The following is a 26,531-nucleotide window of genomic DNA, read 5'->3' as shown; positions in this document are numbered from 1 at the left end:
ACAATGAATCTAATGATTATGTGAATTCTTTTGTATATAGACTAGCAAGGTTGGACAAATAAGCGTAGCTAGTTGGTCGTGAGACAGGTATGCAAGGATTACCCTTTCTTTCTTTGGCATGCCCTAGAGCCACATAAGGTATGACATGATATGCACTTTGGGGTAATTCTACTCTTGAATTCTGAGTTTTATCCCTAAAGAGTTCTGTATGTATTAATGTCTGGAGTTCAGTTTGATACGTTTCAGAATGGCATTCGAAAGACAATTAGTCTGATTAATGTTTTGCTTTTCAAATGATAGTACGTTCGATCATTCCATTGAGTCTTTAATATACTTTGATACGTACATATGATTCTAAAAGTTATATTTGATTTGATCCATATGATATCCGAAAGAGATTTGTTTTTGAGCCTTCAGGAGTCGGTAAGTATGCTTGTCTATCGAGTCTTAATTTGTGTGCATATGGTTTCACATTATTCTGTTTGTGCAATCCTCAGTTTGGATTTCACTGAGCCAGGGCCAGGATATGTTCTCGTGTGTACTCCACTGCATTGTTCACCGAGTCCCTCTCACTTGCGGGCCGGGACACATTATATGTATATGAATATGATGATATGATGATACGGGGATGGCGGCCAGGATGGCATATGATGACTTTATCCACCGAGACCCGCAATAGAGGGCCGGGACACGTTATGTATATATGATATATGATTCTGATATGCATGGTTCTATCCACCGAGTCCCTTAATAAAGGGCCGGGGCACGTTATATGCATACATGACATATGATTTATGATTCTGACATTTTGGATTCGTACTTTTTCTGACATATGACATTTGCATATACGATTTGTGATCGGAAAAATAAGTGTTTTGGTAATCTGGATAATGTGCTCACCCTTGTACTGTTTGCTTCTATTATGGATTTGTTTTCTGTATTTCATGCTTTACATACTCAGTACATATTCCGTACTGATCCCCTTTCTTCGGGGGCTGCATTTCATGCCGCGCAGGTACACCCAGATGGGTTGAAGCTATGATAAAAGATGTCCCAATGGAGATGGCAAGCTCCGTTTGTTCCTGGAGTGTTTCCGAGTCAGAGTTTGTATGATATGCTTTCTGGATTGACGTTAGAGACTTTGCAGACAGATTCGGGGGTATTGGGAGTCAGTTTGTTAGCGGCTCCATCAACCGATGTATCAGTTTGTATTATGATATAAGTCCTACATGGTTACAGATTCTATTTGATTTGAAAGCTTTATTATGTATTTCATGTTTATTTGATTTAGAGGTCCAAACGATTATGTATGTAATAGGCGTCGGAGGGTTCGCTTGGCCCTAAGTAAGGGTCGGGTGCCCATCACACCCTAGTATGGTTAGGGTGTGACAGGCGTGCTTCATAAATTTTCATTATAAGTCAATTGTCTTTATCATATTCATAGACCCGCCTCGACATCACTTTGAAATTATATTCCTTTCTTTTGATGGAGGGTTTATAAAATTTTATCAAATGAGGTCGCATGACAACCTCATTCCCAATAACCTTTCATATCATATTTATGACAAAAATTACCTTCACCTTTAGGCGGGACCATTTTAAGAATCTATAATGTTCTTCCTCTTATATTACCACAATGATGATTAACATTAATTTGTCCTTTGCCACATCCACATTCATTCATTTAACCACTTGTTTTCATTTAGACTTATTATGCACTGCTACCACATTCCCTTGATGGAATGGAGCATATCAAGTGGAATGGGCTTCATAATTTTTCATCAAGAGCATATTATTTTGCCATAGTCATCATTATTTATCAATATAGCGCATCGGGACCCAATTACAGCTTACCGAGGACATGACCTTAGATAGGAGGGTTTGGAGGACCCAAATTAGGGTAGAAGGCTAGTAGATAGTCTCGTTATCCGTTCTTATTAGTAGTCGCATTATTGCAATATAATTTCTTGTGCTCCGATTTCTGCTATTATCTGTTATTTCCTGTGCTTTGGTTATCCTGTGTCATCTGCTCCGATTTCTGCTATTATCGGTTATTTTCGGTGCTCTGATTATCCTGTCTTATCTGTGTCGCTTGCATTATTTCATTTCCATATCGCTTTAAATCTCTTATATGAATCTCTTAACCTTATCTAACCTTATCTGACTTCTTTTTATGCTTTTATTGAGCCGGGGGTCTTTCGGAAACAGCCGTCCTACCTTGGTAGGAGTCAGGTCTGCGTACACTCTACCCTCCCCAGACCCTACGATGTGGGATTTCACTGGGTTGTTGTTGTTGTTGTTGTTGTATAGCGCATCGGGACCCAAACCCACCGCCTTATCCATATAAATGTGTGTTAGGCCATAATGCGATGGGACTCTAACCCAACATTTTATGATCGCGGTGCACCTAGAATCAAACCTGAATGTCTTACACTTTTGGTGCGATCAGATTTGAATCCACCGTCTTACCCTTAACCAATAGCATAATACCAATAGCATAATAGGCCAATGTGTACTAGGACTCGCCCTTCAGCCTTTGGTTTCATGATTATATACATAAGTGAACTAGAAATGAAGAGAAAAAATATTAATGAAAACTGTTGCAATCAGAAGCAGCAACTAACTTCGTCTGCTTCTCAATTTAGTATTTAACTGTCAACTGAAAGTGTTATTTACTGACTGCACTATTGGATCATCTTTTTATTCTTGGCAATTGATAAATTCAGTGATTTGGTGCTGCAGAATTTTGAAATCCATAGAATGATCACTTGATGTGATTTTCAATCTAATGGATAATCATTATACAAAAACAATAACTGTGTGACTTGGGGAAAAATGACACGTTAGTAATATATGAATGAAAATGAGAATAGAGTGACTTACCATATTACCGTTCATACCAATAAAGCCTTTGATCTTTATTTTTCTTTTAGCTCCCAATCGCAAATAATAAGACAATAAAATTTTTACCTTCTCCCATTAAGAAGTTCTGTGGGCAATGAAGAGTCAATTCGTAACTTATACCTTTTGCAACACGTCACTGAAAACCAACCACGCATCTCAAATCCTTCACCTATTACTCAACAGAGAGCAAGAAATTAAAATCAGCTCGCACATGATTAGAGACTCGTGCTGATAACGTGTTATAAAATGAAGCTAAAAGAGTAATAATATTAAAGAATGAAAATAAAGAAATAAAGTGACAAAAGAGGAGAGATTTTATTATTCTTCCAAATATGTTACAAGTCCATTTCATATGAAAACTTATGCCTCTATTTATAGTGCTACATATGCATTCAATCTATGAGATAATGGAAGAACCATTAAGATGATGGAAGATAATGGAAGAACCATTAAGATGGTGGAAGATAATGGAAGAGACATTATATTTGTATGGTGGACATCCATTCTATATATTTCATAACAATTTATTAAATTAAATAATTATATATGTGGACTAGGTAGAAACTTGCGTATTATTTTGGCCATTTAAACACTGAAAAAAATCTCAAATATCCTATCAATTTCAGGCATATACACAGAGAAATCAAGGCATATCCCATAAATTTCAGAGATATTCATAAATAGATCAAGATACATCTCAAATATGCCATAAGATCCAGGGATATTCACAGAGAGATCAAGTCATATTTTGAAAATTTCATAAATCCCCGAGTATTCAAATACATCACAAGGAAGTCATTTTACGTTTGAGAAATACGCCTAACGGCCCTCGAATCACGGAAAAAAGAATGAAGGGAGTAAACAGAATTGAACCCGCACCATTTATTAATAAAATATTCTTGTTTCTTCATCAAAAATAAATTAAAAAACTAAAAAAAATATTAATATAATAAATTCAGGATAAATTTATACTGTCAACCAGGATATCTCTCACCATATCTCGTCAAATTTGAAATTATTTTATTGGTGACTTACATAGTTTCTAGGCTTCTAACCAACCGTAGCTACTTTTTTCTTAATCACAATTCGTAACTACTTTTCAGCTATTTTGCGTGCATTCATGTGTATTCTAACAGTCCCTGTTAGCATGGTTAGAGCTTGTGCTACTTCTTGGCATTGAAGAATATTGGGGAAGTGTCTAACAACAAGCACATAGTTTTTTTCGGTCAGTCAGCTCTTATGGGTGAGTGGCTTTGAACATAGATGGGACTCTTCGAAGGAGTATTTTCATGGAAACTGCAGGCGGTATATTTCATGATTCTGATAGCAGGTGGCTTGGAGGATTTTCAGTCAAAATTGAAGTTTGTACAACATTTACAGTAGAGCTATGGGAAGTCCTCGCTGACCTTCAAGAAGCCTGGGATAGGGGTTGGCGCCGAGTTGCCTCGCAAATTGATAATACTGGTGTAGTTCAGGTGTTGCGGCTTGGAAGAACTGTGCCTCATCGGAATGGTGATATTTTCAACCGCATTAATCACCTTTTGGCCAGGAACTGGTGATCTCTGTTGCCCACATTTACAGGAAGGTTAATTCGGTTACTGATGGGTTAGCTAATTTGGCGTTTAGTCAAAAGTTTCTCTTTGAATGGCATTCATACATGCCTTCTAGCATTTTTTCACGTGCTGCAGAACATGTAGTTGGGGTCTTATTTTCTCGCCTAGTTCGAGCTAGTTTCTTGTTATTTTAGTTCTTTTTCAAAAAAAAAAAAAATATATATATATATATACACACACACACACACATATATGTTTTACTTGTTTCGTGTGTATCTGAGTGTGTTCAAATACACCATTTTCTCCATCGAAGCACAAAAATACAAGTGAATACAAAACCTACACTGTATTTACATTAAAAATGAATAATAAAGTCAAATTTGTTAAATCTTACACGATATTTAAAAATAGATAATAATACAATCAAATGTGTTAGGATCTTCGGCTAAATAAAAAACACACTATATTTACACTAACAAAATGGAGAATATATTCAAATCCGCTTAAGAATGTACTACATTTACTCAAAAAGTTGTATACAAACAACAAAATTTCAGATTTACTGTATTTTAAAGTATCCGAGCCCCGATCAAAATGTCCGGCGGCGACCAACTCTGAAACTGGTTGAATATATATGAGCTCCGAAATAATACGACCACCGATGACCTTGTTGAATAATGTATTCAACGATGCATTTAAAGTAAAAAATGAAGAATGCACTCAAAAGATACACCGTATTCATACCCGTTTCAGTGAAACTTGTTATTGGTTCAACACCTTTAGATGTTTCCAAAACTAATCTTTCTTGGGTAATTCGCAGAATTGCCCTTCTTTTGGGGTGGTCTTTAAATTTTGCCCTCATATTTGGAATCTTTAAATTTTTCCCTTCGGCTAAAACACATGTGTTCTAGGTTCGAACCCCCACTCAGTCAAAAATTAAAAAAAATACAAGGCAGAGTTTAAATTTCGTTATGCCCCCACCGGCATACACTTGTTAAGGAATTACCATAGTTATGCCGGACCCGGCATACTTATGCCTTATGAGCAGACTTGGCATCCGGCATACTTATGGGCAAACTTTGAGTTAAGCCTTAACTAAAAGTCTTTTTCTAGTTATGCCTTATGGGGCATACTTTTAGTTATGACATAACTAAAAGTATGCCCCATAAGGCATAACTTTTCCTTAAAACATAGACTTTGTCTTATAAGACAAATTTTTAGTTATGCCTTAAAGGAAAAGTTGCGTCTTATGGGGCATACTTTTAGTTATGCCTTATGGGGCATACTTTTATTTGTGCCTTAACTAAAAGTCTGTCCCATAAGGCATAACTAGGAAAAGACTTTTAGTTAAGGCTTAACTAAAAGTTTGCTCATAAGTATGTCGGACCCGGCATAAACTTGTTAAGGATTTGCCAAAGTTATGCCGGACCTGGCATACTTATGCCCAGTCTGCCCATAAGGCATGAGTATGTCGGGTCTGGCATAACTTTGGTAATTCCTTAATAAGTGTATGTCGGGTCCGGTATACACGCGACCCAAACCTTGTCTTGCAATTTTTTTTTAATTTATGCTTGAGCGAGGGTTCGAACCCAGAACCACATGATTTCAGCATGAACGCTCAGGATTGCAACGATAAGGGCAAAAATTAAAGACCGGCAATATGAGGGGCATAATTTAAAGACCGCAAATATAAGAGGCAAAATTTAAAGACCACCCCAAAAGAAGGGCAATCCGCGCAAAAAAAAATGATTTTTCTTCTTCCATGTTGACCGAGGCTCAATTCATACATGCAAGTCCCAGACCCAAGTCTCCATTGACCCAGATCCAACTTAAAGATTAGCTGATATACACTTTAGTCCTTCTAGTTATTTTAAAGGTTGTATATAAAAGGCTCATTAGAAGATTCTAGACACAAGTTTTAATATTCATTTTTCATTCTTTACACAGATAATGAAAAGTCCCTCTCTCTTTTCTGTCTCAACTTCTAGGGTTCTTCACTTCATTTTCCGCATTCATGGTTTGATTTTAACACTGTAACATGGTATCAGAGCAGGTTTTCGAGATCTCCTCGTTCCCCTCTATCAAACGATCTTACCCTAGAAGTTTATTTTCGATACTTTCATTAACACAGTAGTTTAAATTATTATTTTTTTGCGATTTCTGGGTTATTCAGTCTTCTCCAGATGATTGTAAACGTTTTCATGGTTGTTCCGTTCGATTTGGTTGAGTTTTGAGTGTCAGTGGTGTTTTTGTTCGAGCAAATCGCATCTAGGGTTTCTGTTCGAGAGAAATCAAAAAATTTGGGGATAAAATTGACTTTCAAGGCCTTGCTTCTTCGGGTAGCGAAGAAGGGTGGCAAACTAACACTATTTCATCTCTATAGGTGTACCAGTTGATTGTAGTTACATTTTTGTTTGATCCTTTGAATTTCGTGTTGTTCCCTACCATTTGTGACTGTCAAATATCATATCTTCATTAGTCGAGTCGTTATGGGTACATCTACTACATTTTCGACTCATTTGAGGAATTTACTATAGCACCTACTCATCCTTTCTACGTTCATCCGTCTGATAGTTCGGGTATTCATCTAGTTTCTCCTAAGTTCGACGGAAATGGCTTTGTAATGTGGAGAAAAAATATGCTTACTGCTTTATCTGCTAAAAATAAGCTAGGAATGATAACTGGTACTGGCAATGCTGCTAAACCAGCAGCTGATTCACCTTATTACCCCTTCTGAGAGAGGTGCAATGATATGGTAATCGCTTGGATAACCAATTCCCTCTCCACAGACATAACAACTAGTGTAATGGTTTTGATACAGCTAAAGACATTTGGACTGATATAACTGAAAGATTTGGACGATCAAATGGATCTAAGTACATTCAATTACAAAGGGAGCTTAGTTCTACTTCCCAAGGGCCCTCGAACATTGCTTCCTATTTCACCAGATTAAGGACCATATGGGATAAATTAAACACTGCTTATGTTGGGCCTGTGTGCACCTGTGGTGCACTGCCCAAGTTCATTGAGGAACAAAAAGATTTTTCAATTCCTCAGTGGCCTAAATGAATCATATTCCACCTGTAAGTCAAACATCCTCGTGATGAGTGCCTTACCCTCACTTAGTAAGTCTTATTCCATGCTTCAACATGATGAGAAGCAAAAAGAAACTTCTACTCCAATCTCTAGTTTTTCAAGTGAGTCAGCCTCTTTCTATGTGGGTTCTAGTTCTACTCAACACTCATGCTCTTTTCATGGAGGATCCAATTCCTCACAGTATCCAAACAATAGAAATTTCACTCAAAGGGTCCAATTTGACTACAATTCTAAGAGGCTTGTTCAATCTAGTCCCTATCAGTTTGATTCAAAGAGATGTGCTCCATATGCTTCAATCAACCCTAATAATCTCTATTGTAAGTACGGCAAGAGGTCTGGACATGTCATTGAGAAGTGTTTCAGACTTCATGGGTATCGTCCGGATTTTAAGTTCACTAAGACCAAGAGGGCTGCTTCCTGTGTTTAGACTGAGGGTTTATCTCCAGAATTTGGTGACTCTGACTCAAGTTTTGAATCTGTTGTTCATGGTTTTTCCAAAACTAAATATCAGCACCTCATGACTCTATTCCACAACAACCATATCTCCCCTGCTAAATCAGAACACTCTTCCAATGACACTACAGGTTAATGCCAGTTTTGCAGGTGTGTACAACCATCCTAAAGTTAACTCTGTTGCTTTTCATGCATCTATAGTGTCAAATAGGAACAAATCCTTGGATTATTGATTCTGGTACCACTAACCACATGCCACCACATAAACACTTTCTACACAACCTCACCCCTCTAATTTCTCCTTTCTTAATTATACTACCTAATGGATACAAAGTGAAAGTTATATCAACAGGATCTTTGCACCTTAGACCAGATATGATTCTCCATCGTGTCCCATTGGTTCCATCTTTTCATTTTAATCTCATATCTGTCCATAGATACAAACTTTGGCACTATTCTAAAACAACTTCAACTGTGCATTTGTAACAAGTTTAACCCGTTGCAACACTTTTATCATATCTTTATAATTTTCATTCACCCGACAGCAGTTTATTTTTTAATTAACGTTTTCCATTTTAATGTAATTGTCTATAGGAAGCACGAAGTAGTGACCTTTTTTTCAAAAAGTAATTTGATCGTGCAAGAATACTTTACAACTGTCATTATATGAAAACCAAACCTGTTTGTCCAATGTATGGAAAAATTCTATCAAATTCTAAATCTGATTGCTGATTCATAATTTCAATATAGACCACATTCATCAACTTTCTGCATTAATGTGGATTTGACTCAATCAAGGTAGAAGGTCAACTATTACAAAGGAGTAAATTATCCAGAAAAAATAAATTGGGTGGGGGTTTTGTCCTCATGAATTACAATAAACCAGAAAAAGAAAAGATTCAAGGTCAAGGTAAAACAAGATTTATATGCACCAAAAAAAAAAAAAAAAGAACATGCCTCCCCCACCAATACTTTTAACTTCCTTGCAGGAGATATGATCATTTTGTAAGGCATATATTATAGGGTCTAGTTCTCCATTGAACTATAAGTTAAACAAGAAGAGGGGGAAGGGGGTGGAGGGGGGGGGGGGGGGTATTAGGCAGGCTTCAATTGTCTAACCTCCTATTTCGCTTGTATTTTCAGTCTACTGATACATCGTGCCATAAATGGGACACACTTCTTTGTCTTCCTACAGAAATTTGTAATGTTTGAAGGAATCTGTCTGTATACATCATATGTCCACATGTCCTCGCGAAAAAAACAGCATGTACCTGAAAAAACCTGCATAGAGCATCATCAGATACCACAATCAGAATCCTGAGCCAAAATGCAATATAGAAACTACTAATCCTGCCCCCCCCCCCCAAAAAAAAAAAAGTCATGGACCAGGAAAAGAATTATTTTATCCCTCCTTGGACAGCCCAGTGCACTAAGCTTCCGCGGGTACCAAGAAGGGTCACATCACATTGGGTCTTATATACGCAGCCTTACCTTGCATTTCTGCAAGAGGCTATTTTTTCCTCTGTGCCTTGGTAAAATCTTGCAAACAATGAGTATACATTTATTACCATACATACACACGAAACACTTTTAAAAAGAAAAATAATTAAGAGAATAAATCAACACAGATTGATAGGTCGAGACACTCCAGGCTCCACAAATTAGTTCCTAATCCACCCAAATAACGGACAGGCATTTTAGTGAAAAATGAAACACAACTGTTGTCTAATTCTTATATTGGAGGCTACCGGAAAAGGCCCAAGCAGGAAGTGTTCCAACTAGATACCATTAACTAAAGCAGTATTTGGGAGAATTCAAAACTTCCTGCATGCTAAAATAAATAAAGAGTTCTATTTATTTTTCCCATATTTTAATGTTGATGCACGGAGAGCAAAGAAGGAGAAATTGATTTACCTGTTTTGAGCTTCATTTTTTGTGTCTCTTCTTAGAACTGAAGAAGCTTGGCAAATATCTTGTTGGAGTATAAGGGAAGCCAAAGAATCGGATGAAATTTTGGCAATCCTTTACAGCACTACTTTCACCACCTGATGCACTTATATGACTCAAGTATGTCTTGCCTTCATATATGAAACAGAGTTGCTGCCATAAAAGCACGCTTAAACCTATCTCGATAGAGACACTAGCAATAAAGAGGTAAATAAGAACAAGTCCTCTTGCCGGTAAAAACAACATCGAACTCATAAATGCAAGAAAAATTTCTTTTAACATTCTCATAAGCAACTTTTGACCAACAGCCCCATTCAGAAGGTGAATTTGCCAGTTGCTTAAGGGTGGCCAAATATGATAAACCGCATAGGCAGACGTGATGGATGCATAAATCATGCTAATGATTGCTGAAATGAGGAAAATGACGAAATGCCGATGGTTTGCTGCACCAACACAGTTCCCAATCTGGTACAATAAAAGAAGCAACTGTTGTCATGAGAATATAATATGATTACCATGCCATATTGTTCATGTCAAATCACACAGGAATTACACAGAGTTGGGAGATGAATGCGCAGCCAGATGAAGTATTGTGGAAGCCAGAGAAATCAGACAAATTTCCAGTTAAGTGTTAGTATTTTCCATTACAGGAAAACAACAGTAGGTTGGTTCCATTTGGCCATTTCCGAGGAAAGTTAGATGGAAGAAAAAGGCCCCTAAAAGGTTTCTATTCTGCCTGGACAAATGTCCCGAAAAGGTTCTATTTCAGCATTTCCTCTTTGTATAGGACGGATAATTGGAGAATATTGAAGTTAGTGGGTTTCATAGCCTTTTTTAATTCCCTTACAATTGTAATATTGTAAAGCTTTACCGCACCTCCTTGCTATATTTGTGAACAAATATTCTTATCATCATACACGAAAAATTGTCCCTCTTCAAAGAAATGGGCAAGAAACGCCACTGCATCAATTACTAAAAATTCAGTAGTTCTAGATATTTCAACGATGAGCATGCTATCCCTGAAGCAAGTAAAATAAAAATATATGCACCTGGCTTTGTTTAGTTTGGACTTTTTTCCACACCATACCTTTCTCTCCATATTCTCAGAGGATTCTCTTCACTCTCCCTGTTGTGCATGTTCCTAACTATTGACCATTGTTATTAAAAGCTATTGCTTTATTGCTCAAATGGATGAACGACGTGAAGCGAGGGGCCATCACTATATGGGTGAAGCCAAGCGATTCAGATAAGTGTGCCCTTCAAACAAAAAGCGATCCCACTGAGAAATAGTTGATTCTTTGAACTCAACTTTGAAGAGTGGAATTAATATCAACATTATTTGTCTATTGGCTGTAGAAATTAGTTAGTTTAATTGATTGACTATTTTAGAGTTAAATTCATTTACATATGGTATTTTTAGATTTTCTGTAAATTTTGTGCTTCACTTATCGTTTTTTGACCTTGTCGCTCTTTTTTCACTTTCGAAAACACTGCTATTAACTCATGTGTATCTTTTATTCTCTGGTGCTTGTTTTCTCGATTTTATATTTTGCTTCCTGCAATTAGGTTCTTCTTTTTTCTATTTGAGGTCATTTTAGCGTCCTCCATTTCTCTCAACAATAATAGCCAGTACTATTTTCAGTTGATAAAACATAAAATATGACAGCAAAAAGATTCAGATTTCTTGTAATTGACTAGGATAGAATATAACACTAATACCGACAACCTTCTGGCAATCAGATAGTGGTAGTGCGAAGAACGGAGCTCGCAGATACTTTGACTTAAAATAAGAAGAAAAAAAATAACATAGCTAGCATGATATCGTAAAAATAATGAAGTATAAAATTTGCGTCATTTTCACCCCTTCTCACTCTATTAGGATATTGTACCTAGTCAAGGATCTTCGTTTTCTCTCAAAATCTGCATGAGAATCCTAGTTAGCTCTTTCACAAATTAGTTCTCTCTAAAGTTTAGGTCAAGGAATTTAAATGCAATAGGTCCGAAAAGTCAAAATTAAAATTTGATACTGAGGTATAAATACAATATTTTCATTTGATGAGGCGGTTTAGAATAGGATCATGCATCTTATCAAGGCCCACGGGAATCAAAGATCTGCCATAGATGGGTTATTTCAGAAGTGAAGAAGAAACAACTAATCCATAAGAGATTTTTACACAAAAAGATAAACTAATCAACCGGAAAAATATCACCCACCTAATATTTCTACAATAGAGGATCCAGCAACCCGTATAAAATTTGCGAGATGAAGAAACCCTTCAGAGGCTCAATTCTAGGCTTAAACTCCCAGACACATGGGTTATCCTCGTCTATTAAACTTCCTAAATTTCTCAACTACCTTGTTGTCATTTGTTTCTACACACAAAATTTATAGGCATACCATTCTAGAGAAAAAACAGCTCCTCCAAAGTGTAAAAGAGTAAGGAGAACTTACAAATGGACAATGATGATCCATGTCCAATACGCACATCCCACAAGAACGGCAATGATGTGCCCTAGGTGACTTTGGCTTTGAACAATATTCACAAAATCTATAATTCTCGAGTGCTCCTTTTGTTACGGCAGGATAGCTACCCCACAGTATGTTTGGTGGAGCACCAGCAGATCGAAATGCAGAAAGGCTAAATGTAGACAGGGTAGATATGGACAATAATATAGCAATCAAAATGATAACACCGCCATAGATGTAACCGGCAGAAACTACTGCTGGATAAATGGCCCACATACCGCCACCTGAAACACCAAAAAGCTATCAAAGCTGAATGTATAATAAAGTCTTACATCCAGCAACAAGTTGAGATAAAGCTGCAAAGAAATACCCCTACAATCAACGCAATGACATACAAGAAAATATACTAGACAGAAAAGAGTAAGAGAAACCAAAATGTATATTGTGGAATTTGCTGCATCCTATGCTGCAATCATCAAGGATTTGTGCATCCAATGACTAGAAACAATAAAAAGGTAAATTAGTAGTACTGTTTGCACATCTAAATATGAGATTAAGAGACAATAGAAACTGAGTGGATGCACGATGCATGAATACAGCCATTATCTATAATTTATCAGCATCAATCATAGGTGACCAAGCCTAACTTTTAAATTCCACAAATTTCATTGATACTGCAGTCTTGGTGACTTCCAGCATGGATAAATATCTCGATTGCTCTACATGCTGTTTTCTTTTCAGTGGTTAGGAACACGAAAAGGTAGAAAAATGTCTTTAGTCGGCAGAACTGGAGGGATATACATGAAACACACAACACACACACAAACAGAGAGATGTTCATATTGACTTCGGCCGGCATTTAAATCTCTGACATGAAAATCATTCCAATGGTGCAAGCCTTATATAAAGATAAAGCAGATAGAGAATGCAATAACAATACAGAACTAGAAGTTAGTCGTGAAAAGAATCAAATAGTCCTGCAGATCAGAAATGCAAGGGGAGATGAAGGATGTTTGATCACTTACATATTATCAATAGCATGAAGACAATGAGGATGCTGACAAAGCACCGGTCTCGCAATCGTCTCCACCTGAAGTTCTGGTTCTCGTTTTTAAATACGTTCTGATTGGTTATAGCTCCGCACCAGAAACATTTGAAAGCTGGTACATGTGGTGAAACAAGTACACGGAGCCCACAGCCCCAACATGTCGTCTCATGATCCTCACTTACAGATGTCACACTATGCTCCTCCTACAATAGCACGCCATTAAGCAACTAAGTTGTTCAGTATTGATTCAAGAATGTCTAAATTTTCCAACTTCAGAGAGAGAAAAAAAAGATACTCCCTCCGTCCTAATTTAAGTGTCTTACTTTCGTATTTGGTCTGTCCCAAAAAGAGTGCCTCTTTCTATATTTAGTAAGTTGACAATTCAAAAATCCTACATGGCAAGTTTAAAACCATAAAATTCAAAGGATATTTTAATACATTAAACACATATTTAATTTAGGACCGCAAGATTCAAAAGTCTCTTTTTATTCCTTAAACTTCCTGCCTAGTCAAACTAACACACTTAATTGGGACAGAAGGAGTAGAAAATTAGTAAAATCAACTTTAAGAGATGCTTCTTAGTTAGCGAGTGAGAAGTTCCGGATTTAAAAAAAAAAAAAAACGAGTGAGACTTGCTCAAATGGTAAGTTACCTTTAACTCCAACCATAGGTAGGGCATTTCAAAAGCAATACTTCAATTATTAAAGTAGACAAATGGTGTCAATAGAAGCAAAAAAGCTATGTGATTTCTTCCTACTTTGCCTTAAAAGGACGTAAAACCAGGGGAGGATTTAAAGGTAGGCCAGTGTGTTCACCCATACACCCTTGGGAAAAAATTCCTCTGTATATATAAGGTAAATTTTCTGAATTTATGTAGATATATATGTTTTGAACACCCTCAACAACATGGAAAAGGCTAGCTCAGCGGTTTCCGAACAACCTGGATGAAAATCCTGGATCCGCCACTGCGTAAAACTTAGTAGAATAGTTGGTGTACACACAAGCTGAGTTCGATTTCTCAGATGATCACTCAACTAATACTCCTTCCGTTTCAATGTGTTTGTCTTGCTTTCATTTTTAGTCCGTTTCAAAAAGGATGCCTCTTTCCTTTTTTGACAACTCTTTAATTTCAATATTCCACATGACATATTTAAGACTACAAGATTAAAGTCAAGTCAAAACCAGACAAACAAATTAAAACGGATGGAGTAGTTAGTATCTCAGAAAGTCACTTTCTTTGTTGAAGGATATTAGAATCAACACGAAAGGTGACTTTCTGAGATAATAATTATTAGTTGAGCGATCGCGTGAGAAATCAACCCCGCACAACCTAGCTATACCAAAAAAAAAAAAAACAAAAAAAAAAAAAATGAGATCGTGATCAATAGCTCAAAATTAACAAAAAGGAAAAAAAAAATCTTTCAAATACAAGTGATCAAGCATTGTATTTAAACTTACAGGAGATATGACGTCATCGACGGCGGAGAGTGACGTCATCGCCGTCGTGGAAGTGGTGGCGGTGTCTGCAATATCCATGTTTTCGACCACCTTTCACGGCGTCCACCCTTCTATTTATAGTTGGTTTGATTCCTACCAAACTGTATAACGACATAATTAACTGTTATAATTTCTATGCTTCTTTTTCTATAATTTTAAAAACAAAATTAGATAACTACTTGGACAAAATGGTAGGGGTTGGACTATTTATCTTTCACTTATATAACGTAAAATGTGATCATTTTAGTTCATCATATATATATCACATAATCAAAAAAAGTCTTTAATGTATGAAAATGATTTTCATTTTAGTCCTTCATATATGACACGTAATTAAAATAGTCTTTAATGGATGAAACGATTATTTAAATTCTAAAACTTAAAAATAGCGGTGTAAGGAAAAAAAAAAGTGTTAAGTTAAACCAACAGCTTTCGTTAGTTAATATAAAAACATAAAATAAATGGAGTGAAACCTTTCAATCATAATCAAATCTTATATGATGACAAGAAATGACTTTTGTTACCTTTAGGGGAAACTCTTGTCCTGATAAGTAACATATGTTTTTGTTTTTGAAACCATAAGGGCAATTCTGCCCTTTTTTTGGGGTGGTCTTTAAATTTTGCCCCTCATATTTGTTGTCTTTAAATTTTACCCTTCATATTTGTGGTCTTTAAGTTTTGTCCTTCGCTTGGATTCGTGAGGTTCTGGGTTCGAATTCCTGCTCAGGCATAAAATAAAAAAATAATTTAACAAGGCAGGACTGGGGAAATGTATGCCGAATCCGACATACAGTCCTTAAGGAAAAATCAAAGTTATGCCGAAGGAGGTATAACTTTTCCTCAAGGCATAGTTTAGTTATGCTTTATGGTGCAGAACTTTTTGAACTATGCCTTATAGGGCAAACTTTTAATTAAATCATAAATAAAAGTATGCTCAAAAGGCAGAACTTTTCTTTAAGACAGAACTTTTCTTTAAGGCATAGACTTTGCCTTATAAGGCAAACTTTTAGTTATGCCTTAAGGAAAAGTTCCGCCGGGCATATTTTTAGTTATGTCTTATGGGGCACACTTTTAATTAAGGCATAACTAAAAGTATGTCCCATAAGGCGGAACTTTTCCTTAAGGCATAATTAAAAGTTTGTCTTGAAAAGTTAAAAAAATAAAATATATGTCTTAAAGCAAAGCCTGCCCCCTCCGGCATAACTTTAGTTTTTCCTTAAAGACTGTATGTCGGATCAGGCATACACTCTCCATAGCCTTGCCTTGTGATGTTTTTTTTAATGCCTGAGCGGAGGTTTGAACCCAGAACCTCAGGTATTCAAGCGAAGGGCAAAACTTAAAGACCACAAATATAAGGGGGAAAATTTAAAGACCACCCCAAAAGAAGGGCAATCCGCGCAAAAAAATGAAACGATAACCTAATTAGGTCTCTTGATGCAAGAACGAAAACTAAGTTATAAGGAAAGCAAGAAAAACATATACTTTATTGTTGCAGGTACGAGTACATGCTGGTGGCGGGAGGAAAATGGTAATTTGTGCTTTCGTCATGTGAGTTGCTAGTTTTAGTTAACAAATTTTTTTACTTGCGCTCGATCCTTTTAAGCTTTAGGATTAAAATGATCACTTTTTTATGCATTAAGGGCTATTTCAGTTACGTGTAACGGATGAAGGATTAAAATGAACATTTCTTTCATATATTAAGAACTATTTCGCTTCCATGGCATGAAAAACTAAAATGATCACATTTTCTATACATTAAGGACTATTATAATTACATGGCATATCTAAAGGACTTAAATGATCCAAATCCCTTACATTAAGGACCATTTTGGTTGTTTTCTCAACTACTTATTTTGCACTGGATACAGAGTACGAGGTATTATAAGCAATGTAAATCGCAATTAAAAATCGTTTGAAAAAAAAAAAGATATTTCAAATTTTTAATTAAAGGGAAAAAAATATGGTTGAAAAGTCAAACAGTGATAATAATATGAAAAAATTAGGACCATTTCAAAAGAAAAAAGAAATCAGGGGACAAAAGTAGAACTACCTAGAGCCCGTTTGGCTCAGCTTATAAGTTGTTTTTAACCTTTTTAAGTGTTTGGCTGGCCAGCTTATAAGTCATTTTTTGCGTAAAATAAACCCAAAAGAGTAAGTTGACCCATTTGACTTAGTTTAAAAAAAGCAGCTTATAAGCTGAAAGCAACTCATAAATTTTTGGCTTATAAGCTGTTTTCAAGTTATAAACTGCTTTTTTTAAGCACATCCAAACATGCTCTAATGATCTATTTGGATCCTTGATAATTTCAGAGTCAAATAATTATTATAAATTATAATAATTATAAGAGAAAAGGTGCAAATATACCCTTCAACTTTGTGATTTCGAGCAGCTATACCCCTCATTAAAAAATTGATGTATATATAGCCCTGCCTTTGCAAAATGATGCAGATATACCCTTTCTGCTAACGGAATTTTTTGTAAAAATCATTTAGCTTATTTTTTTAATTTAAAAAATATCACCTGGCTTTAAAAAAAGTCTATCCATTTTTTTAGTAGACTTTTTTTTCTAAAGCCACATGGTAATTTTTTTCTGATCGGTCTGGTTTAGTTCATTTGAAAAAATGGATAGACTTATTTTTTAAAGTCACGGAGGTATTTTTAACTAAAGCAGACTCGACACATCAGAAAAAAAAATTATCATGTGGCTTTAGAAAAATATGTCTACTCAAAAAAAATAAAAAAAATGGGTAGACGTTTTTTAAAGTCATGTTGTATTTTTTTAATTAAAAAATAAGCTAAATGATTTTAAAAAAATATCAGAAAAAAGGTATATTTGCACCGTTTGTATAACGACAAGGGTTTATTTGCGTTATTTTAGAACGGCAGAGATATATACACTACTTTTTTATCGAGAGATATATCTGATCTAAATCACAAAGTTGAGAAGTATATTTACACCTTTGCCCTAATTACAATATATTTTTTTTTGTTTGTTGTAAGGAAATTAAAGTCTTATTATAATTATAAGTTATACATACTATTAACTTTTTGTTCCTTTTGAAAATTAAAGAATGTCATTGTTCGCCTCAATTTACCGTCAATTTCACACTGATCAAGTAATAACTTGGCTAGACAAATATGTTTTACTATGATTACACCCAAATAAGTTGAAATTCAATTACAAGATAGCTTCCAAACAGACCCTAAAGATTATTCTTATAACGCAATTATTTACAGTTTGGTGTTCGCTTTTTTTGAAAGTACCGCATTAGTACTTACATTATTGTATAACCGTGAAGAGATGCACAAAATAATTGCACAAAAGCTACATTATGATTTTAGAAATTGCACAAAACTCCCAAACTTTCATAATTGACCCCAGAGTTGTGGTAGTATCCATTCATCCTTAATTAGAGGTTTCAGGTTCAAATACCGAAAATAAAGTCGCCTTTGGCAGAAAATACTTTACCCCCAAAGAGGGGCTTTCCAAGCACAACTTTGAATTAATAGGGTCTCTAAGTCTAAGTGGATACCAGACACCAAATAATGAGGAAAAAAATATCTCTATATACTCACTTCTTGTGGACACTATAGATCAAACAATTCAACTGAAGGAGTTATTGTTATGAGACAACGATTAAGAAAGCAGGAACAACCAAAAGAAATAACACACAATTTTATGTGTGAAATCCTATAGGAATAAAATACACGATCAATCACCAACGCTTTATTTCTCAATGAAAAATAATTGCAGGATACAAAATACACCAATTAAGCCAAGTTTATATGGCTGCCAAAACCTCTAACTCTAGAACTTCTTAGGGAGTTCTTAAGGTATTTTCCGTGTAACCCTGCAGTCAAGCCAACAAACTTTACAGTTATAAACTAAAGTAAAAACACATATTAGAACTTGTTGACATTATATCAAACAATTCAACTTTAGAGTTATAAAGTAATGTAAAAACACATATTAGTTAAACACAATTAAGTAATAAAGTGTATATGCAAATACTAGGTGCAAACAAAACATTTATTTACACTCAAATGTTCTCAAAAAGATCCAAACACTAGCATGAAATGAAGAGGTTTCGAGTTCTAATCCCTGAAATGAAGAAACTCCCATACGAATGCTTCAATCCAATTAGAAATGAATTTGAATTAATTGACCATTAAACCTTGAACACCATACAATTACTTCATTTGTCCCCAATTTGCGTGGCGCAGTTGAAATTTCAACATTCAAACTTTTATATTTTGACAATGAACTCAAACATAGAAGCTTTAATTTTTCGAAATAATATTTATATATTTGAAAAGTACGTAAAAAGTACTATAAATTATAATAATAAAAAAAATTAGAATATTTAAAAATCCTATAAAAAGATTCCGTTCAAAAAATATTTGATTGACTCTCGAAATTCTAAAAGTGCCACACAAATTAAGACCGAGGAGTCTAAATGTCTAATACTGAGATCTTAAGAAAAATAAAAGAAGAGAGCTATCTCAGACCATAGGACAAGTCTAAGATGACGTTTATGGCTCTCTCTTCCACCAAATAGTCCATATCCATTTTGCCCCACATACACGACAAATAGGGAAAATAGTCCCTTCTATTTTGTTAGTTGTACAAGCAAAAGCAACCATAATTTAAAGCTTTTACACCTTTAACCAACTCCTTTTGGGCCTCACTACAACAAAGCTAAACACTAGAATCTGCTGCTTCCACCAGGTACTTTTCTTTCCTCAATTTTATCCAATTATCTATCTTGAATCTTGATTTCTAAAGTTCTTTTTTTTCTTTGAAAATTTTGATAATTTATAGAAGGGGTTGGTCTTGGAATTAAAGGGGTGTGAAATATAGTTGTATGACAAGTGTTTTTTGTAAGTATGTATCAAAAGCAAGGTATGTGCTAGATAAAAGATAGAATTCCATTGAATTAATCAGAGGCTGATTTAGGATTTGAAGTTCATGGATTCAGAATTTTAGTGCTTTTGAGTTAGTGGGTTGTAAATTAATAATTTGTACATATTAAATGGATTTTTCAACACCCAGAGGCAGAGCTAGAATATAAAGTTTATGTGTTCTGAATTTAAAGTTTATGTGTTTTGAGCCGAGGGTCTTTCGAAAACAGCCTCCCTACCAAGGTGGAGTAAGGTCTGCGTACATTTAACCCTCCCCAGACCCCACAATGTGGGATTCAACTGGGTATGTTGTTGTTGTTGTGTTCTGAACTCGCGATTGAACCTATAGCTCGTTTTAGTTAATGGGTTCGTAATTAAATGTTTATTCATAATATTTATACATATATTATGAATTCGGGATTTTAGTGTGTTTTAAGTTTGTGGGTTCTAAATTAATAGTTTTTACTATTAAATAGATTTTTCAATACCCAGAGGCGAAGCAAGAATTTGAAGTTTATCACTTTTGAAATTGACAACCTATAGCTCGTTTTAGTTATTCGCAATTAAATATTTATGCATATATAATGGATTTCCTAATACAAATACAAGGTCTAAGCAACAACTATTGTGTTAGTCTGAAACCGTACCTAATATTGTACTCCCTCCGTTCACTTTTACTTGTCCACTATTCCCTTTATAGATTTTCATTTTTATTTGTCAATTTTCACATATCGAGGTAAAGGTAAGACCAAAAAAAAAAAAAAATCTTGTTTTACCCTTAGCATTTATTACTCATTTCAAATCATTTTCCCAACTCCAATACAATTATACACCATTAATAGGGGTATTGTGGTAAAATACCTATCTTAATCATTGTTTCTTAAACAGCGTGAAAAGTCAAATCGTGATAAGTAAAAGTGAACGGAGGGAGTAGCTGTGCCCCTGCTTAAGACAAATATAGGATTTAGCCTAAAGCTACTGGTTCTGCCGAACTTGTATCCCAAACTGTACATCCGCTCCCGCCATTGATATGGTGTATTAGAGCAACAATTACTTGATGTTGGAAATATTATAAGTGTTCCTAGGATAAGCTCCTCTTTGATGCATAAAGTAGTAGCTCTAGTTTATTTTTTTATTAGATAACTATAATGACAATTTGATGTTGAATCAAATGATATACAATAGTCTAGCCAGAGGTAGATTCAGGATTTGAACATTATGGGTTCGAGTTTGGAATTTTTGTCAAACCCATTTGGTGTATTGGGTTCAAAATCTATTTTTTTTCTTGTCTAGTTGATAGTTGATTTTTTTAATACATACACAAGATCTGAGCCAAAGCTACTGGGTTTAGATGTACATATAACCTATGCAATACATCCGCGTCTTAGCCTATTAAAAATAAATTGGAGTGACTACAACATCCTACTTTATGAAAGTACCAGGAAAGTTTGGAGGAACAAAGTTTTCCTAATTGAGTTTATCGTAAACATGTTTCTTAAAGAAGATATTGTTTCTGATCAGAATCTCCATGAACCTTATGTTTGAATCTGTGTTACCTTGAACTAAGTACAGGTGATTGGACATCAGGCGTGCATTATGATGTTAAATTATCAAAGCTTTTGCATGTATGAAATGTCTATATATACAAAGTGTTGGACCGTAGGTGGAAGGCTACAATAATAAGGATGAAAATCAATGTGTGTGACATCTGATTAGCATCTTCTTGATACATAGGGTGAATGGTTTTAAGACTTATGCATAGTTAGTGTAACCTAAAAGTGATTCTTTTCATGAGTCTATACTAAATAGTGCAGAGTTTCTTCTTGTCGAAATATCTACAACTCCTTGGCTGCATGAATCAAGAAAGTGTCAAAGTATCCATATACTTTGACCAAGTCCAACACGTATTGCCCAACACCCCAAATTCATGTCGTTCTAGGCACAAGTATGCCAAATTTAGCTAAGATTTCAATTTTATGGGTTCTGGATTTTAGAACGACGACTTCAAGTGGTAATAATTGGGTTCTAAATTTAATAATTCTACATATTTAATGAATTTCTTATCACAAATACACTGTTTGAGCAAAAGATACTGGCTTCGGCCGACCCCGTATCCGGGCTTCTAGCTCAACCCCTATGCCAAAGAAACATAAGACCTGATATCATAGGTTTGAATTTCACAAATTCTTCCAACTTCCGAAGATTTTCTTCTGTATACCATATTCTTCTCAGTATCATCTAGCAACGTGCTTACTCTTTCTATCATCATCACATTTGTACCTTTTTTCTATTGTTAATTCATTGTGGTATACTAGGTATCTAATATGTTCTTATTATGCCCACGATTGATTGCAAAAAAATATTGTTTCATCACTTAGCCATTGATGTATCTTCTAATTGCATCTTGAAATCCTCTAGCTATATATGGTTACCTGCCTTCAACATGTTAAGGTTTGGTTTTCTGACAGGGAATATATTTCTGCACAAACCTGTGATCCTATAAATTTTTATATACTAACATATTTTATTGTTAAAGCTACACGTCCTCAATTACTTTAACCAGTTGTCCTATCTTGTGCATTCTGATAACTTTGTTTCTGCTACACAATACAAGCTTAAATTTGATGTTCAGTCATTCATGTCTTTATGGAATTACAGATTGTGTCTTTTAACCTAGGACTAAAAGTTCATACGTATACATGCATCTACCTATTTGATGTCTCAGAAAATTTCAAATAGATTAACCTTGGTCAGTAACTCGTGTTTCCGTGCCATATTTTCAGAATGACGAGTTCTATGGGGACCCACCCTCGTATCTGCTCATTAGGAGGTCCAGAGCATATTTTGAAGGAAAGAAGTTGCAAAATTTCATGTTTACGTTATACGGATGTAGAATCTTCTTGGAAAGAATTGTTTCCTTCAAAAGGTCAGAAGTTTATTAGCTGCCGCCACCTAAATACTAGAAAATGCTGGTCAATTTTTTCTGCTGCAACCGATGATGCAAAGGATCCGGATGACTCAGAAGATAATAAGAAACCTCCCGAAAATGAAGCTGGATCAGTAAGTTAAGATGCCCTTGCTGGTGCAATTCCATGACTATGATTGTCTGAATGTCAAACAAGCATCCTAATTTTTAGTTTTCAGGCAAATAGTGAAAATTTAAGGGGTAACCTTGAAAGAATCATCGGGCGTGATGACTCTGCTTTTAGTGGAATAGATCTTGCAGCTCTGATAAGGAATAGATATGGAAGGTCCTATGATGTTCAATTGATTAAGAAGGTACTTGCTTTCCTTATTCTTTAATCATTATTTCTGATGTATTTCTAACTTAATACTTATTTGATTGACGGTAGAGATACATGCAACTTTTCCAAAATTTCAATTTTAAAATATCTATTAGTTGGTGTAACGCTGTTAATAACAAAAGGGGAAGGCTTAAAATCCCACTAAAAGTGCTTAGTCAAAATGAAGTTCTTTTTATTAGGTTGAGAGTTTTTGGTATCCACATTGCTACCTGTTACTCGGATGACCATTTTTTACTATTTGGGAAGCTCATTTAAGACTATTTGACCACTAAAGCTGATGAGAGAGACCATTCAACAATTAACCATTACAATTGATGTTGCAATTTTTTTTGTAGTTCGATTTATAAACATCGTTTGGATGCTTAACTTAGTATCTCTATATGCCCTTTATGTAGGAATTCATGGGGAAAAATCTGCTTGCTTTAAATGTTATGTGGAAATACAGGGAGCAGGTAAGCTGATCTCTCTAGCACTCCATAATGAAATTGGTTATTGTCATTGAATTATTTCTAACATTTGGGTTTGACGAATATTTTGAAAAATGTTCCACCGTGTGATAGATAGTTCTCAAGCACCTACAAATTTAGATTAGCAGGGTGTAACATGACATAATTTCAGTATGTGAAGAACCAACATTTGTTTCTCTTATACTTTCCACTTGGAGAATGTCAGCACTCTGAAGACCCTAAACATCTTAAAGAACCAAATCCACTTCAGTATTCTCTAACCTTTGAAATACGTGGCTGAATTTCTTTGTTCTTCAGTTACTTCAGATCGTATATCCAACAAACTAAATTTCACCAACAAAGTTTCTCGTTGTCCTTCCCTCCTTGTGTTTTCGTCTTGCTTTCTCATCATGATTGGGATTGGGCTTTTTAACTGAACATGCCAGAAGCATGACATCGGATGCGATGCTGCACTTTACTTTCTAGTCCTTGGCCCAAGTGTTTGAGAAGATGAGTAAAGGAGATAACTTGGAACGATATAGAACAGTTAACATTGACCTAATGACCCAGAGAGGAACTTCTAAATTTAGCTTAATTAGATACTGCTGATAGTCATTAATAACTTTTTGGCTGAAACTGAGGTCTGTTACTTGCCTGAGTAGTTGAAAGAAAGAACTTAGTTTGTTTGACTTGCGCCCCCCCCCCCCCCAAAAAAAAAAAAAAAAAAAAACCCCTTTTTTTCTTCTTCTGACAAAATGATTTGAAAATCCTTTGAAATCTGTTAAACCACAAGTCATGGATCGTAAGTGTAGCATGTGTTGAGATAAATTATAGAATATTACACAGTTTTTGTGATTTTCCCATCTAATGTGCCTCATGCTTCTGTTTTAAAGCGATCTTTTCCTCTAACTGAAGAAGAGTACTTATTGAGGCTAGATGATGTGGCAAACACATTGAAATGCTGGGGAGCAGTTTCGCATATTCGAAATAGCCTCGAGAAGGTGAAAGAGCGGCCTCGAATAGGGAAGGTAAATTAGTTCTAGCTGATACTTGAAGCTACCTTCTACCTGAATTATTCAGTAACTTCTGATTATATCAATCTCATTACCTGCATCACGGTTTGGTTAGAGTTAAGAGAATCACTTCTTAAATATTAACAAATAGCCAACTATTTTCAAATGAAGTTGTAAAATTTTAGTCGATTGTCACTTCTAACTAATCATAAATTACTTTAGAATCAAAACCGAACAAGCACTTATTATTTAGACTTAATATTTCATAAGACGCAGCCTTTCAGATACAATATATTACTTTTGTCACACAAAAGAGGAAAACTTGCATGAACAAAGACAAAACACATAGTGAATGTGTATCTTCCTGGAACTCTATCGATATTGGCTTTAGTATTTATTTATGCAGTATTTGAAGAAATCCATGAAATATAGAGTATAGACAGATCAATTATGATCTTTTATTTCTTTCTTTTTGGGGATTGTGGGAAAGGTGGGGGTTTGCCTCATTGCATTTTCCATACACCATGACTCTGTTGTCCTATGCATACGCTACAGGGATGAATCTAGTGAATAAGCTACGAGTTCATCTAAACCCAATAGCTTTGGCTTAGATCATGTATATATGTTAAAAAAACCCACCAAACAAGCAGTATAAGTTATATATTTCGAACCCAGTAAATTAGATGGAATGTGATAGAATTTCGAATCCTAACCCATAAAATTGAAATCCTAGTTCCGTCTCTAATACCATATGTAAGGTTCCAACAATAAAAGAGTAGTGGTATCATTGCTTCCTAGTCCTATTAAGGCTTTGCATAAACCTCTACGCTTAGAAGAATATCGGATTTAAGCAATTGTTATGTTTATGAAGCACGCCTCTAAAGGAAGATATATCAAACTTTGCATTTCAAAGGCAGTTACGATGACAGATATCTAACTATGGTTTCAATCTTGTTCTCTCGTTATATACCACAGGCAGTGAGCATTTTCATTGATATGGACGAATCTGGAGGCCGTGCAAATGAATGGATTTACAAGTAGACCAGTACATTGTAGTCCCTCCCTGTTGATAGTTAGCAATACATAGGTAGATATATAGTACAAAGTTGAAGAAACACTTGTATTCTTTATTAGTTACTACTTTGTGCATACACAATTTTTTATATTGTTCCCATTTGATGGCAACTCCCCTTTTCGTATAATTTTGGTGTTCACTTCTAAAATGTCATAGCTAAACCAAAGTTATGTGACATCTTCTATTATTCAACTGAGATCACTCTGTTCTTTCTAGTATGGTATGTGACAACAGAAGGTTATATTGGGCAAATTTGGAAAAGTGCTCCAAACTTGTTTTCCAACATCATCTTCATTTCTTGCTTTATAAAGATTGCAAACTTGTTTTGCAACTCCATCTTCATTTCTTGCTTTAGAAAGATTGCATACTTGTTTCCAACTCCATCTTCATTTCTTGCTTTAGAAAGATTGCTGTTGTGGGTCACGAGCATGTAACTTGTTTTGAATTTCTCTTTATTTTATATAAGTTTGTTCCTAGGTTATTTTTGAATTGTGTCCATTGCAGTACTCTAATTATGTGACATAAATTCCAAATGAATTGGTCTCTTCTCTTCAAAAAGTATAATCAAACACAACTCCATCTTTAACATCAAACACAGCTCCATCTTTAACCCCAACTTCGTAAATTCCAAATAAAATGATTTTTTTTTTTGAAATTTATGGCCAAACGCCTACTAATAGCTTTGCATGACTCCTTGAGTGAAGATTTTTAGATATTGGATAATTGTTAAAGGTGATTTCGAACCCTATTTATGGTTGTTGTCTGTGTCTAACTGCTCGACCAAAATGAAGAAGGTGGTTGTGAAGTGGACAGGCCCCATATAT

General features: G+C 35.2%; 2 protein-coding genes across 4 annotated transcripts; one reads left to right on the top strand and one right to left on the bottom strand.

Annotated features, from left to right (window-relative positions):
• Window positions 1-8,745: 8,745 nt before the first annotated feature.
• Window positions 8,746-15,187, bottom strand: LOC132614641 (protein S-acyltransferase 11-like). 2 transcript variants are annotated; one of them, XM_060329149.1, is made up of 5 exons: window positions 14,927-15,187; window positions 13,446-13,671; window positions 12,406-12,704; window positions 9,921-10,418; window positions 8,746-9,277 (listed from the first exon to the last, which is right to left on the bottom strand). In XM_060329149.1, the coding sequence occupies exons 1-4, from the start codon at window positions 15,002-15,004 to the stop codon at window positions 9,933-9,935; spliced, it is 1,089 nt and encodes a 362-aa protein (XP_060185132.1). In that variant the 5' UTR covers window positions 15,005-15,187; the 3' UTR covers window positions 8,746-9,277; window positions 9,921-9,932. The 2 variants fall into 2 exon arrangements, with proteins under 2 accessions (XP_060185132.1, XP_060185131.1); XM_060329148.1 differs by having other exon boundaries at window positions 8,746-9,287; window positions 14,927-15,186.
• A 4,316-nt stretch (window positions 15,188-19,503) lies between these two features.
• On the top strand, window positions 19,504-25,922 carry LOC132613586 (uncharacterized). 2 transcript variants are annotated; one of them, XM_060327660.1, is made up of 6 exons: window positions 19,504-19,695; window positions 22,652-22,928; window positions 23,013-23,147; window positions 23,569-23,625; window positions 24,513-24,647; window positions 25,608-25,922. In XM_060327660.1, exons 2-6 carry the CDS (start codon window positions 22,653-22,655, stop codon window positions 25,671-25,673), a joined length of 669 nt encoding a protein of 222 aa, XP_060183643.1. In that variant the 5' UTR covers window positions 19,504-19,695; window position 22,652; the 3' UTR covers window positions 25,674-25,922. The 2 variants fall into 2 exon arrangements, with proteins under 2 accessions (XP_060183643.1, XP_060183642.1); XM_060327659.1 differs by lacking the exon at window positions 19,504-19,695 and adding an exon at window positions 19,721-19,869.
• The last annotated feature ends 609 nt before the right edge of the window (window positions 25,923-26,531 follow it).

The sequence above is a fragment of the Lycium barbarum genome, chromosome 10 (genome assembly GCF_019175385.1).
Source record: "Lycium barbarum isolate Lr01 chromosome 10, ASM1917538v2, whole genome shotgun sequence".
NCBI lineage: Eukaryota > Viridiplantae > Streptophyta > Magnoliopsida > Solanales > Solanaceae > Lycium > Lycium barbarum.
This window is presented reverse-complemented; position numbering and strand designations above follow the sequence as displayed.

Excerpts from the sequence above, each read along its gene's own strand:
- LOC132614641 (XM_060329149.1), bottom strand. The coding sequence starts at position 15,004 with ATGGATATTGCAGACACCGCCACCACTTCCACGACGGCGATGACGTCA. Across the intron at positions 13,672-14,926 it reads TCGATGACGTCATATCTCCT|GAGGAGCATAGTGTGACATC; the intron begins GTAAGTTTAAAT and ends GTGCTATTGTAG. Across the intron at positions 12,705-13,445 it reads CTTCATGCTATTGATAATAT|GTGGCGGTATGTGGGCCATT; the intron begins GTAAGTGATCAA and ends TTGGTGTTTCAG.
- LOC132613586 (XM_060327659.1), top strand. The coding sequence starts at position 19,832 with ATGACAAGTGTTTTTTGTAAGTATGTATCAAAAGCAAG. Across the intron at positions 23,148-23,568 it reads ATGTTCAATTGATTAAGAAG|GAATTCATGGGGAAAAATCT; the intron begins GTACTTGCTTTC and ends CCCTTTATGTAG. Across the intron at positions 24,648-25,607 it reads AGCGGCCTCGAATAGGGAAG|GCAGTGAGCATTTTCATTGA; the intron begins GTAAATTAGTTC and ends TATATACCACAG.